The sequence below is a fragment of a genome, unplaced genomic scaffold (genome assembly GCF_019419815.1).
Source record: "Pyrus x bretschneideri cultivar Hongxiangsu unplaced genomic scaffold, Pyrus_bretschneideri_v1 Contig42, whole genome shotgun sequence".
Lineage (NCBI taxonomy): Eukaryota > Viridiplantae > Streptophyta > Magnoliopsida > Rosales > Rosaceae > Pyrus > Pyrus x bretschneideri.
Window position 1 is genome coordinate 4,420,573 of NW_025999746.1, and position 16,398 is coordinate 4,436,970.

The window sequence follows — 16,398 nt, forward strand, 5'->3', positions numbered from 1 at the left end:
CCGTTCACGCGGGGTCAAAGGGGACCCACCCGTTCACATGGATGTACGGGCTCGTCCCCTGGCATTGATACCATGTTAAATTTCAGGTAGACGGGCCAAAGGCCCACTCCAACAACACAGATACTGTCCCCACTTAACCACCTGCTCGATCCGTCAGGTGTGGGTTTTAATCTAAAAGGTCTCGATATTAGTTAGAGTAATTCTATTTAAAGAGCTTGTTCTCAAGCATTCTGGCCGATGTGAGAAGGAGGAATTCTAACACACACATCCTATTTTACTTCTCACACACCTTTTTAATTTTTAGTCGTCGGATCAGATGAATTGAAGAAGATCAACGGACAGAAATTATCAAGGTGTCTGTAAGAAGTAAAATGGGGTGTGTGGATAGCACACCCCTAAATTTATACAAACCTCAACAAAAAAACCAAGGAAAATAGGAAACGTTAGAATTGATTATGTTGTGCTTTAAAAATATTTGTAAAATATAGCAGTTGAACATTTGATAAACTATATTTTTCTAAGTGTTGTGAGTATGAAAAAATAGTGTAAAAGCTTTGGTAAAATTTAATGTAAGTGACATAATTAATTGTATATAATGATATAAATAGACATGGCAATGAGGGTGGTGGTGATGAACTATGGCAGCATTTGTGGTGGTGATGGCCGCGGCAATGGTGGGGTATATATAGTGGTTGTGCCAATAGTAAGGTGTGGTGGTTGGGGTGTAGAGGTAGTTGTGGTTGAGGTGTAGAGTAGTAGTGGTGGCATCGGAAATGATGACAATTGTGGTGGTGGTGTCGTTGGTGGTGGCAGTGGTGTAAGGTTGGTGGTTGCAGTTGTAGATGGTGGCGGTGACGATCACAGTGGAGGCAGCAATGATGATGGCAACAACAATGGTGGTTGTATGGTGATGATGCAAATAGCATGGTGTGGTGGTTGAAGTGCATATGTAATAATGGTGGTGGGGATGTGGCAACGATGATGGTGGTTGTGGTGGCGTAGTTGTGGTGGTGGTAGTGACGATTATGGCAGCAGTTGTGGCGACGATGGTGGTGGCAATGGTGGTGGCAATGGTGGTGGTGGTGCTTGTTATTGCGTTTGTGGTGGTAGTGGTGGTGGTGCTGGTGGTGGTGGTGACAATTGTGCTGGTAGCAATGGTGGTGGTGGCGCTAGTGGTGACAATTGTGCTGGTAGTGATGGTGGTGTAAGGTTACTACCTCTAGTGTTAATTAGTGACGGTCACTTTGTTCTCGAAGAAAAAAAAGTGAGTAGACGGATAAATAATGCCATTTTATTAAAAACAAATGAATGTATTACATGAATTGAAAATATTCATTAAACGGTCAACTTTGCTTTTTATAAAAGCTGTTGTCTGAATGCCGGTGTAAGGTTACTGGCTCTAGTGTTAATTAGTAACGGTCACTTTGTTCTCCAAGGAAAAAAAATGTGGGTAGACAGATAAATAATGTCATTTTATTTATAAAAAAAAATGAGTGTATTACATAAATTGAAAATATTCATTAAACGGTCAACTTTGCTTTTTATAAAAGCTGTTGTCTGAATGCCATTATTTTTTAGAAAAAGAAGTAAATTTTAGTTTTACGAAACATTTTGCATTGCTTAATTTTGAAGTGAAGCAAAAAGTAATACCAAATGGGGCCTTAGAGTGAGTATATTACCGCAAAAATTTGTTTATATTTTACTTGTATTATTTCGACTCCAACATCTGATTTGGGGATCACCTCTTCCATCAGGCTCCTCCATTCATGCTAATTTTCTGATATGTTGCAAAATTCGTCTTCCTAATAGGTGGGTAGCAAATTGTGAAGGACAATAAATATATGGGCTGACACAAGTGAATACTTCACTTTCATATATAAAAAGTAAAACATGTATAGTGTATCTGATGTTCCATATATGGTTAATCTTTTAACTCCGGAGTTAAACATGTAAAAACTATAGCTAATTTATATTGAGACCTAGAATTTGATTCATTTAATTTTCAGTTTGGTGTCTGCTAATTGTGGCAATTTTGATGATGTAATATTGTTTTGACATTTTGATATCTGTTAAAAGATCTTTGTTCTCTTTTAGAATTCTTAGAATTTTGCTCACATTTACATGTAAAAAACTTAACTAATCTATCATTTTAATCGCATTTAAATCCTTTGTCATATATTATTATTGCACAAGGCTCCATCGAAAACAACTTGAGCTTATTTCGACACCCTTTAAGTGATATGGCAACAAACAAACATAATACTTATTATTTAAGACGAGAGAGAGAGTTTGATGGGCTTGACTTGTTCTCAAGAAGTCTATGAGCAATGTACCACTGAGTGATTCAGAAAATTAATAGTTAGATTTTGTATAGAGAGATATAATGAATCTTTGAAACTATTAGATCTTGCATAAAACTCGTATCATTGAGTGAGACATATGAAGGTTAGATCTTGCATACAACATTATAATGTTTGCAATAGAATTAAAACTAGGGAATGTTAACGAAAAGGGCTTGGCACTATTCATTTTTAATCAAAATGACATTTTGTGTATGAAAAGTCCATAATGGATCAAGCTTTTTCTTTATTTACTCGTATGCCATTTTTATTATTGTAGCAGGGTCCACAATGATATTTCTATCTAGAAATACATTATTTTACATGATGCTATTCAACTTATGCTAATTTGTGGCCAGCCCTTCATGCTTCCATCATGTTGTTAATGTTTTGCGGCTCTTCTTCTGTCAAATTGTTTCAGTACTGTTCATCATCTTCTACTAGCTCTGCATCTTTCTTTATCTTCTTTTACTTTGTAGTACATTTCTACTATTTCTTCTTTGAATTTTTGAGGCTTTCAAGGGGGCTGACTGATCCTTGTCTTATCTGTAAATATATATTTCTTCTTCTTGTGCTACTAATACCATATCATACCTAAAATCTTCAAAAACTAATATCATATCATGCCTAAAATCTTCAAACTCATCTAAGGCTAACATTTGGATTCATCAGAATTTTAGAATATTTTTGTATGAATGAGTCCACCTATGTGAGGAGATAAGGTATAGTGTAAAGGATTCTTCATTAATCATGACTATATGCCTAGCTTTCTCCTTATGCATATGTACATACCAATCTAGAGGACTACTAATAAAACTTTTGCAAATTTCTTTCCACTTTTCCAGACAATCTTTTGCTACTTTTATAAGTTTTTCAGGAAATGATTATAGTTTGTTTTGCTAATTGTAATAATTCTTCTAAACTCTTCGGTCTGTCTAACTGTAATATTTTTATATGGTTTCCTTCTTCTAAAATCGGATATTCATTGATGCGAGAATTATACGCACACAATTTAAACCCTCTTTTTGTCAATTGTAGTGAAGAATGTAAGTAGGGATCGTTCTTAACCGGGGATTATGAGGGATTGCAAAATCACTTGGAAACTGACTCAAAAACGTAAAATAAAGTTTGAAACACTAAACTAGACTCAAAGAATGCAAAACTAAACAATAAAAACACTCAAACAAATCAAAAGACTCAAAACAGCCCCAAAACACTCAAAACTGCCTTAAAATCACTTTCTGGGCAGTTTGGAGCACTTTGGTAACTTTGGACGAAATTGGGTAATAGAATGAATCAAAATGCTTAAAAACACAAACTAAGATACTTTCTAACTAAATTGGACACTAAAGTAAAGGGGGATTGAATTTTTGACGAAAATAAATTAAATGCACAGATTGCAATTTAAAGGCAGATTTGTTGTTGTAACTTAAAAGCATAAGGAAATGAAGTAAACACAAATAAATGAATCAACAACTAATAAAATGAGATAGTATCAATGGAGATGAAGCTAGGGATTCGATTTCACCATTGCTAAACGAAGTCCATGTTTGTTAAGTCAAAACGTATTCAACTCTCCAATCTGCAACTAGGGTTCGTTTTACTTATTTATGATCATCCATTTGATGTGTGGTTGTGATCAAGTATTCCTAATATGCAACCTAGTTGTGATGTTCAACTTAGATTAGCAAGTAAGAATCCATTAAGAACAAGAAAACTTCAATGAATCAAAGAAATCACATGGCAGGATGTATGCATAGCAGTTTCTTCATTCATTTACATGTCTACCAAGATTAAGCATGATGTGTACTATAACCTTGATCAAATAATTCATAAGCAGCCCTAATGGTGATCAAACATTAAGATTAACAAACAAATTAAACTATAAAATCAGTGAATGAAACAAGAACACAGATTGGTGAATCAAATACTTTAACTTAATAACATGGAATAGTTTTGCAAGGCTACATCGAAACCACCCCTAGCCAAAGGGGGATTTAGTTCTTTATAACATTGAAATCAAAGAAACACCTAAACATTCCAACAACTCAAACATGAATTGTATGAACGTTTAAGCACTCTTTTCTTCCATTCCTCAATCATACAAAACAAAGAGAATTGAATTTAAACATTGAAATCAAAGAAACACCTAAACATTCCAACAACTCAAACTTGAATTGTATGAACGTTTAGGCCCTCTTCTCTTCCTCTTCTCTTCCTCTTCGTTGTAGCATAAGGTCTAGGGATAGTTGGTTGGGGGGATGGAAGTATGGTGTTTGGATTGTAAGGGAGAGTCACGACCAAAGGTGTTGTGGTTTGATGTCTACATTGAAAATGGAAGAGTTTGTGACTGAAATGTGTATGAATGAGAGTGAATGAGAATGAATGCAATGGATGCTTATTTATAGGTAAAATGGGGGGGACATGACAGCTAGGATGAGGAATATATGCATGTGCACGGCAATGATGGTGTTTTCTTGTGGTGAATCTGAAATGGGAGAGCATGTGGACTAAAGGGGTAATGATGATGAATGCATGTGAATTATTTATGAAGGGAATGCATGTGGAATGGCTGAAATGAATGATTATGGATGCATGTGCAATGTTTTAAAGGATGATTTCTGGTGGTGAATGGGTGTATGTGTGAATGATTAAAGGAACATGTGGGTTGGAAATGATGAAAGAAATGCATGTGAGTGACAACTAGATATGTTGATGAATGCATGTGGAATGTTTGTGGTGAGTGAATGTGCATGGCAATGAGTGGAGAAATGTGTGAATGATGGCAGATTTGTGTGGATGATATGTTTAGGGTCTTGTAAGGGTGGAAATGCATGTGGAGTGCATGATTGTTTATGATGATATGGATGGTTCTTTGCATGGCTTTTGAAGTGATTGTGGGCTTTGGAATTGGAAGGAAATGCATGGCCTTGGGGTTGGTTTAAGAGAGAATGGGCTAGGCCCTTTGTTTTATGTCCAAAATGAATACAAGGCCTTCAAATTCGTCCAACACTTTGGCTCCAATCATATGCTATCCATTCCAAGCCCAATTTTGCTCCAAAATGCTCCAAAATGCATCTTTTTGCTTCCTTAGCCATATGAACCTAAAAACACACGAAAATGGCTTAAACTACTAAAACAACTATGAATTAACAACATAGATGCACGAAAACAAGCTAAGTAAGTCGCCTAAATATGCTCCTATCATTCATGTTCAAATATTTCTTCATCAAACTCTTCTATATTATTATGCTCATCATTTTCTTTTGAGTTTTCTAAGTAACAACTATCTTGGCCACTAGTCTCTTCTATACTTATGTTTTTGTATGCTTTTATAGTATTACTTTGAACAGTTATTGTAATACCTCTTTTAAAAAATGTTATGTTAGGATTCATAAATAAAAAAACCTTGTAAACTTTTCAAAAAATTTAAACCTAAAATGAATGGATATGATCCTACTGGTGAAACAAATGTTAATGGTAAATTAAATTGTTTTTTTTTCTAGTTTAATAATACAATGTGTTAAATAAACTGGTCTCTCATCAAACTGTGTTTTTCTTACTGGTTTTGCTAATTTTTGTCTATATTTTTCCGGTATTAACTCTTCTCTTATGACACTCTTTGTACTCCATGTATCTATCATGGCTGTTGTTTGTATTTTATATTCTTTTGCTAATTTTATTTCACAATTTATGGTAATTAAAGAACTATTTTTTGGCTTTTCTATACTATAAATAATATTTCATAATATTTCAGTATTTTCTTGTGATTCTGCTGAATTAATTTCTAATAACCTATTACTATAACAATTTTCACACAATATTGAATTTGTATTATAATATTTATTTGCAACTAATTTGTTACACTTATGACATCTTTTTGGCCAACCTAAATTAATGTATTTATATTCTTCTTCATGTTGCTCTTCTATGAATGCATACATATATTCTTATAAATCACTATTTGTGCTACTTGAATCTTCAAAATCTGAATCTATCATATTTATACTTTCTATACTATAAATACTCTCATTATCACTTAAATAATCTAAACTGTATATTGACTGAATATTTTCATCTTCTTCTAAGTTAAACAACTCCATTAAATGTACTTTTTCTCTCGGCTGTTTACCTAATTTTGGACATTTAGGTCAAATGTGTCTAACTTCTCTACATGAATAACATTTACAACTACTCTTATCATTTGGTACTTTATATTTTCTAATCCAAGGTCTACCACTTCTTTTTCTGAATTGTTTTGGAATATATTTTCTCTTCCTATATGTTCTTGAAGGTCTTATGTTGAAATTCTTATGTTGTTTGTAAGGTTTATATGACTTATATTTTTTTTTTGTATACTTTCTTATGCTTATTTTTCTTATGACAACCATACTGTTGTGGTAAATTTATATTTTTACAACTCATGTAAAATTGTTTTCTAATCTGCTTCTTAGCTTTTATTTGACTACACTCCTGTGTAAGTATGTCATATACATGTTGAATTCTAAATCCTATTGCAATATCATTTTTCTTTGATGCTTTGCCATTCATTCCAAATCTTTTCACCTATTAATCCTTTTATTTTTGTCATATAAGTATCTAATAAATTAATATCACTAATTCTACATGTTCTTCCTAAATATTTAAAGAAATCTGTAGTATACTCAGCTATATATTGTAAATCACAAATCTATAACTGTTCTAAATTCCTAATTGCTCTTATTTGTTCTTATTCGCTTCTGCCATCTAACATATTATGATCTAAAAATTATTGTTTAATCAAAGTAACAAAACCATCAATATTAAAATGTGTTTTGTCTGCCTGATGTTGTTCTGGATTTTGAACTTTCCATGACTGAAAATAATAAAAAAACTAAATCATCTAAAGTATACTCAAAGTAATCTAACATATTTTGTGAATTACTAAAATCTAACATTAATGCCGCATGTACGCAACCTTTTTCTCATCTCTCAATCATTCTTTCCCAATCTTGTGGATCTACATTATCTAAGTTTAATATATTACTTGCTATATTAATTTGTTCTTGTGACATCCCACATCGCCCAGGGAAGTGATCCTTAAATGTATATTCCCATCCCTACCTAGCACGAGGCCTTTTGGGAGTTCACTGGCTTCGGATTCCATGGGAACTCTGAAGTTAAGCGAGTAGCGCGCAAGACACTCCCAGGATGGGTGACCCATCGGGAAGTTCTCGTGTGAGTTCCCAGAAACAAAACCGTGAAGGCGTGGTCGGGGCCCAAAGCGGACAATATCGTGCTACGGTGGTGGAGCGGGCCCGGGAAGTGGTGCCACCCGGGCCGGGATGTGACAGTTCTAACCCTCTCAAATATGGAATCCTATTTTTTCTAGGTGGTCTTATCATACTTTCTTCTATATAATCTACTTTTGCTTTTCCATTATATTGTTCATTTGTTGGTCTAAAAAATTATTGATCAGTTCTACTTACGTGTCTGGGATTTTCTACTCCTAATGTACTATTTTCTTCTATTGGATTACATTCTTCTTTCAATTCTAATAAATTATTATATTCTTTTGATCCTAAAATATGTTCTACTCCTATTTCTAAAATTAAAATTTTCATCTCTTCATCTGAAATTCTGTATAGTCCTAAATCATATGTCTTATATTTTTCTAAATATTGTTCTTCATCTAAGTGATCAATATCTTCTATAAGCTTATTTACAATATGATCAAAATTTTGCTCAACGAAATTAATATCTAAATTATCAAAAGTCATATGAATACTCTCATTTTCGATCTCACTTTCATCCTCTTCTACTTTTTTTAGTTGCTTGTAATTACTAAACCTAATTGTTGCTTGACCTGTACTAGTTTCATATATTTGTACATTATTTGGTTGTCTATTTCCTGCTACTTGTAAGTTAGGTAATATCCACTGAGTTCCTTCTAAAAGGCTATTATCTACTGGTTTTGCTTCTATCATATTTACATGTTTACTACCAAATGTTTGAACTAAAATTTGAAATTTTAAATTAAACTTATGATTATATCTATCAGACACTTTACCAATATACATTAAGCTAATACACAAATTTTTATACTCTCTTTTCATGTTATAATTTTTTGTTCTTATGCTTACTTTAATATATTTACTAAATTCATTAATTGTCATAACATAATTTGGAATACATCCTATGACTGCTAAGTTTGAACTTAAGTCTACTTCAGCTGTTGCAATTACTGCTTGTTGGTGATTATCCCATCTGTCATCATATATGTATACTAAAGCTTTTATGCCTATTTGTGCCCTCCAATTAATATTGTTCCTATGTAAATATGGCTGAATTGTGATTTTCTCAAATAAGTAATTGCTTATTTACTAATTAAATTAAGTGTAACTTCCTTATCAATATAGCTAACTTTATATTGACTGATGCTACGTTCAATTCTACTTCTATTTTCAAGTAAATCTAATTGATACAAATTATATTTATTTTTCCGTGTTCTCCCAAAATCTCTTTTAATGAATTATTGTGCTTCTTCTTCATTTGGATAAATATTTTTAGCTCTAACTACTTTTTTTCCTTTTTTTCCTAAAGAGTTCTATTTTCGGTTATCAAAAGGATTTAGCTTAGGTCTTCTAATATTATTATTTGCACTTATAGTTAAATTTTCTAATTTATTTAACAAAGATGGTGGAAATGATGACGATGCGTTATGTAAAACTTGATTTATTTCTGCTATTTGTTCTTCAACTTGATCTAATTTCTCAGCCAAACTTAAAACTAATTGAATAATTAAATTATTTTGCCTAATGGTAATATTACTACTGGCTACTTGTGTTGAAAAATCTGTTAAACCTACTGATTCTTTATCTAGCTTACTAATTTCTTTCAAAGCTTGGATATATTTTCTGCTAGTTCTAGAATCGGTCATTAAACTAATAATTTATCTATTTTATTATGCAACTTATCTACTTGTTCACTTAACTCCTTTTGCACTAATTGAATTTTTTGAACTTCTAATTTTAATTGCTCAACTATTTCTATTGATCTAAGTTCTACTTGCTTATGCTTACTATCTATGAGGTCAACAAACTTTTTTATCTCTCTTTTGCTAGGAAACCTTTGAATATTTTTATTATTATCTTCTAACTGAGATGTAATATAATCTAAATTTTGTAATTGTTTTTATGGAATTTTTCTAAAAATACTCTAACAACTGGTTTAACAAATGATTATGCTTATTATTTTCTAGTTTTATATTTTTTGCTTGACTAATGATAAGATCTACAATACTATTGGCTTGTGGATTTTCTTCACTATGTAAAATATGATTATGCTTTCTTAATCGAAAATAACAAACTAAACTATTTTGATCTAAGGTTATTTTTCTTTTTTGAGGTTCACTAATTTCTAAATTAAGGTAATCTATCATAAACTATAGTCCACTTTTCTCTAAAGTTATGGCTAACTGGCTTCTTAGAAACTCTCTTTCTTCTCTTAGGGTCTCTAAAGTTTGATCTGTTGCTCGTTTGCTTCTAAAACTTAATGCTGCACTTCTATGTTATTATATTTACGAATAAATGAAGGATGTTCAAGATAACCAAGATAAAACTTTTGCTTCTTCAAAGTCCTGTTAATTCTTTTGGATATATATGATAATCTTCTCTTTATGCTAACTATAGTTGGGTGCCTCGGACAATAAATACCTGGTGGTTGTGGTCGCCGAGGTCTCAAAGGACAATAATATCTGTTGTTCATACAAAATAACACAAGTATGATATCAGTTGTGTTAATGACTTTTGTCCTCAGGGTACTTTACTATTATAATTATACTATTAAAATGCTAAACTTGGCTCTGATACCAGATTCGCTAAGTAAGCCCGGTTAAATATCGAATGGTCATTATAACAACTAGACATAAAACCTTGCACATGGAACTCGACATGTTTCAACATGATGGTCACTCACAATGCAGGTATAAGGCCTTAATGGCTAAACTCAGAGGTACGAAGAATTCAGAAGTACCCTGGTTAATGTCCAGTTATTTGTATGGCAAGCATTCAACTATAACAGAGTGCTCGAACAAAGTATGATCGTCAGTTTAGCAAGTTAATAATATAACTACAATGGTGTTTCCTTGTTTTGGATTAGAAGTCTAATTAAACAAACACACTAAAAAAAGAAAAGAAAACTTACTTAAGACTTGGAGATTGCTTGAATATGTACATTTGAACTTTTATTGATATATAAAATGTTTACAAAGAGAAGTGTTTACAAAGAAATGTTTACAAATGATGCTATGAAGACTACAGATGCTTGAGAGTATGAAGTTGGTGTGAGTATATGGTGAGAGTATGGTGTTCAGGTATTGAGATGTTGAGGTGTTTTTTACAATGAATGGAACTCCACTTATATAGATTGAATGAGGATACAATGGTATTAAAATTATAAATAAATGGTGTGGACATCTCTTTGGTATTTGTCATTTGTCACTATGTTTCTACTGTTGCTGAAATTATCAGCACTGTTTCTTAAACGTGGTTTGACTTTTGCTTTGCATGTGAACTTTGGAGACAATTTTTGCTTTTGCAAGTGATATCCCTGGAATGCTTTCTCCCTTGTCTTCTTTTTCATGCCCATTTTGGATATTATTGAATTATTTTGTCCTTATAATTGAAAGGAAAGTTTTTTGGGGGGTTTTGGTTAGTTTTCCATTAAAACTACAAGATGAATTAAGTCTCTTCTCACGTAAAACCTTAATTAGGTTAAAATAGAGGGATGTCCATTAAAGAAGAAGAAAAGGCAAAAGTCTTTGGGCCTCAATAGAACGGCACTTTTAACATACCAATTTTATTGATCACAGATGCATAACAATAAGATTACTTCTTCTGCTCTTTTATGCAAAACAATATCTAAACAATTCTAATATACGCATCTAGAACAAAATTAGATTTCAAGTGCAAGAGGTAGCACACACTGCCTGACCACTGGCCTACGCACATCTACTTTAAAACTTACAACTATTCTTTGCTACTAAAGGCCATCAGTTACGAATAGCAGTTCAAACCTTCTCCTCTCATTAACCCTTGCAATCAAATCATCAGCTCTTTGGTTTAGTTTTTGATCATCATCAGGTAAATTAAGCTCATCATCATCATTATCATCATCATCATCTTCATCTTCATCTAAATCCTCTTTCGCCTCCTCCATTACTTCCTCACTTTCTCCAACCGATCCTTTCTCATCTACAGCTTCTAATAGATCTCCACAAGTCCTCTTCAGCACTACCCTTTCTTCAACCAAAAGAGTATTCAAGGTCTTGAGTTCCCTTTCTTGGTGGCCTGAAGAGCTCTGCTGGCCTTGGATCCTTTTCATACTTTCGTATTGGTCAACAATATTAGATGGCGAAGTCCCTGTTGAAAAGATTTTGGATTCTCCTATAAGGGCAACAACAATGAGATTCCCTAGAATGAACACAAACTTGGAGCTCAAGAATACTGAACTGATTTTAGGGATGGTAACGAGGACAAATACCTTCATGGAAGAAGATACATAGGGAAGCCACAAAGGGCTAAAACAAAATAAACTGCAAGTTAATGCAGTAAAAAAATAAAGGACGAAATTGCTCAAAGGATGATGGTGTTTCTTGTGTTTGTGGACTGCTTGGAACTTCAGTAACTTGATTGGATCCATTTGGAGGTTATAAATTCAACCTAAAAAAAGGGTGGAGTAAGAGGTAATTCTAATGAGGAAGAGCTAGCTCAAAAGACAATCTCAGAAAAAATGGGGTAGGTTTTCATCTGCCTGACCGTAAGGCATTTGCAACCACTGGTTTATATAGTGGGTGAAATGGGGTTAATTTGGTAATTAAGATTCATCATACTCTTTATATTTTACTTCATATGGGAGAAGGTGACTTTTAAAAAGTTATAGGGAGATTGATTAGTGTTTATTGGTTACTTTTATTTTTCAGGCTAAGCTAACTTTGCTCTTCCCCTGCTTGCAAATTTTTAACAAAAACTAAAAGGATTAACATGCTCCCAGTACACAAAAACCTGGGACTGAAGAAATCTAATTCTGGGTTCATCAGAGACAGACAGTCAGCGAGATCAAATTCATGCAATTCAACATGACATCAATAGCAGCCAAATTATTGAGTTTTTATTTTTATTAAACCTCGACCGCACGAGAAGAAAATTAAGAGCTAAAAGCTTGTTTAATTAAGGTTTTATTTGTGCAATGAGTCTGCATGTTTAACTTATAAGGCCTTTGAATCAGCTTCATAGATTATGCTAATGAATGAGTTTCGGGACTTCATGTTGGGTGGGCGTTTGGGTTATAGATTCCCTTTGTTCATCAACATTATTAAAGGGGGATTACTAGTAGTCCACGTAAAAAGTATATGCATAATTGTATCATTTCCTTCTTTTCCTGGATCTTTTTTTGCTTTTTCCTCTCATAATTCCTCAACTAGGTGGGACATCGTTGAGTGGAACCAAAAAGGGAACCTTTCAGAGGAGAAAGTATACCATGTCACAAGTTTTGCTCAATAACGTATAATGGGATATTTAGACATATAATTGTATGTAGTTGGTTAATTAAGTCTAATTGCTATAAAATCGGCGGTATGTGTATAGTGGCATAAATGAAATAAGACATAATATTTATGAGGTTCCTTTACAATCACTGTGATTGGAGGTTCCTTTTCATTCATTATTTGGAATAATAAGAGTACAAAGATAACTCTCTCTATTCTCTCATCTCTTCCTCTCTTATTCCTCTCTTTGATGTTGTCTCCTCTTCTTACACTTTGGCCTTCCTTATATAGGCAAATGAATAGGCAAGATGTTAAATCAATACCTACCACACTCACTTAATGTCTTCAACTACTAAACTCATTAAGCCTTTACCTATTACTCACACTACATAGTGGACATCCATATTTACCATGCATTTTTACAACACTCCCCATTGGATAGCCATATCTCAATATTGACTACCTCATTAAAATCTTGATATGTTTGGATGCTACCTTGGATGAGTATCTCCCCCTGATTTCAAATATTGCATTGACACGCATCAACCTAAAGAATTTGAAATCAAGGGGAGATACTCATCCAAATGAGCATCCAAAACATATCAAGATTTTATCAAGACAATCAATATTGACATATTGTCATCCAAAGGGAAGTGTTGTAAAAATGCAAGGTAAATGTGGATGTCCGCCATGTAGTGGGAGTAATAGGTGAAAGCTTAATGGGTGTAGTAGGTGAAGGCATTAAGTGAGTGTGGTAGGTGTTGATTTAACATCTTGCCTATTCATTTTTTTTTTCTTTGTATGCCACTTCCTTTTGTTTCATCCCTTTTATTTTATTTTATTTTTATTTTCACAACTCTAAGTCCTTTTAGTTACTCAGGAAGGAAAATGATCCTATCCGGATCCATTTTGTGGGGATCATAGGGATTTCCACATCCTAACTGTTCATCGTACATCGTGCGGTTAATTTTTGTCAGATACTATTTGTGTTAAATTTCAAATAAAAAAAAAAGCAAATGATTTATGACCGCACAATATATGATGAACGACTAAGATGTGGGGATTTCTAGGATCTCCACAAAATGGATCGAGATGGGATCCAATTCCACTTAGGAAGTAATAGTAACAATAAGTCTCAATTGGTGTTCCTTCTCCGGTGAGTTTTGAAAGGATCGAAACGGTTCTCATAATTTTTGGAGTCAAGAGTAGTGTCTACAACTTATGAGAAAATCAAACTGTTAGATTTAGCTCAAATTTTAATATGATATGGATAAGAGGATACCGAACAACTTTCGTGACGAAACAGTTTCAATCTGACCTACCAAAAATGAAGTTTCGATACTCATAATATGGCTGTCCAGTTTTATGCAGAATTGGAAACTGAGTTGGTGTTTTAGACATCTGCGACGATTGCACAGTTGGAATTTTCTGAAAATTTGATATGTTATAGGTATTGGGTGGATGAACAACTTTCAAGAAGAAAGTATTTCAATCCGAGGTCAGCAAGTTAGAGTTCAGAGGTTGGGTAAATGGCTATTAGGTTTTCTATGGATTTTGAGTATGTACCCTTCTACTTCTGCAAAGGATGATATACAGTTATACAAAAAGATATATAGTTGCTTCAAGAAAATTAGTAGTACAGTGATTTGAAGATAAATGAAAAGATTTTCTTATCTGTGAGATTCCAGCTGACAGAGGTGAGAGGTAAGTAGTGCTTCACCGGATTTGTGGCGTTGTGCTTTCCATTGACACGAGAGCTTCTCGTGCTGATAACGTGTTGTAAAATCAACAGTATGTGTGCATTGGAATAAATGAAATAAGATACAAAATTTACGAGGTTTCTCTACAACCAGTGTGACTGGAGTACGTCTTCAGGGCAGCAATGGTGATTTGATTCATTATTTGGAATAATAGGAGTACAAATATAACTCTCTATTCTCTCCTCTTTTTGATGTTGTCTCCTCTTCTTACACTTTGGTCTTTCTTATATAGGCAAATGAATAGGCCAGATGTTAAATCAATACCTACCACACTCACTTAATGCCTTCACATACTACACCCATTAAACCTTTACCTACTACTCCCACTACATAGTGGACATCCATATTTACATGCATTTTTACAACACTAATGCATTTTAGGTGATGAAAGCGCCAGGGCTGCTTATTAGATATGTATGTGGAAGATCTTGTTTCATTTTATATGAAATCTGGGTTGTTAATTGAGCACATATCTCGTTTTACATTGGTGGATAAATGACATGAACCCTTTTTTTTTTTTTTTTTTTTTTTTTGGTAAACATGATATGAACCCTTTGAGGATCCAAAACAACACCCTAGCTCGTCTTTTCCCTTCCACATTTCTATTTCTCTAAATATTATAAATAATCAAACAACATGATATAAAAGAGTATTATACATACATGCATTATTTTTTCTTAAGATAGGTTTATTCACACATCTAATTTTACCTCTCACATACCTCTGTTAATTTTTGTTCATTGATTTTATGATTTTATTCAATTCAATCAATCCGACGCGCGGAAATTAAAAGAAGTATATGAGAAGTAAAAATGTGTGTAGGGACGTTTTGAATTAGACACCTCGCTTTTAAATGTCATAGACTAAACATTCATTCCTTTGACAAATTTGATTAAACATTTTCCCTACAATTTTGGTACTTTAATTTTATTTCATTAGAAGTCTAATCACGTTAGCATTCCCTTTTTTCTCCTATTTTTATGCATCTCTTATTATGATGATTTAAGATTTTTTTTATTTTTTATTAAAATATTTACTTTAGTAAATTAAATAGAATGTAACAAAACTCATTGTTAGGTACGTTTGCTTATAATGGTACATTTAATTACTTTGTACATTTGAATTTTTGGTCCATTTGGCTTCTTGATACATTTGAATTTTTAGTCTATTTAGTTTTTTGTACATTTGAATTGTTGGTACGTTTGTTTTCAAAACATAAGTTTTATTACTTTTTGTTCTAATGATGAGGAATTACCTTTTTTTTTTTTTTATAGAAAGAGTCGTTAACAATGTAAAAGTTTAAATTACTTTAATTAATTATTTTTTCTTTTTAGAAAGAGTCATTAATCAATGGATAATAACCTTTTTGTTAATATATGATTTATCGTTATTATTTAGCATTATCTACAATAATAAGGATTTATCTCCAATCAACTAAAAAATGTTTCAGAGACTTATCTACCAAAAAACAAGACTATCTAGATCATTGTTTATGAATTAAACATATTTTTAAACATTCCAAAAGGATGAATATCCATTTTAATGTAGTTTATAATTGGGTACGCTTTAATTCGAGGTTGGTACGTTTTCGTTTGACGTTGGTATGTTTTTATTTAATGTTGGTATGTTTCATTTGGCGTGAGTGTACACTTAGATTGAAAAGTTTAAATTTTTGGACTTAAATATAGTTGAAATTATTTAAAATATATAGTAGATATTTAAATGTAAATTCATTGCAATTAATTTGAAGTAGTTCAAGTCTGAGTATCTTAGT

At 32.7% G+C, this 16,398-nt stretch overlaps 1 protein-coding gene across 1 annotated transcript; it reads left to right on the plus strand.

Annotated features, from left to right (window-relative positions):
• Positions 1 to 610: 610 nt before the first annotated feature.
• On the plus strand, positions 611 to 10,420 carry LOC125469373 (loricrin-like). Its single transcript, XM_048566619.1, has 4 exons — positions 611 to 679; positions 752 to 927; positions 1,003 to 1,209; positions 10,303 to 10,420. Exons 1-4 carry the CDS (start codon positions 611 to 613, stop codon positions 10,418 to 10,420), a joined length of 570 nt encoding a protein of 189 aa, XP_048422576.1.
• Positions 10,421 to 16,398: the final 5,978 nt, after the last annotated feature.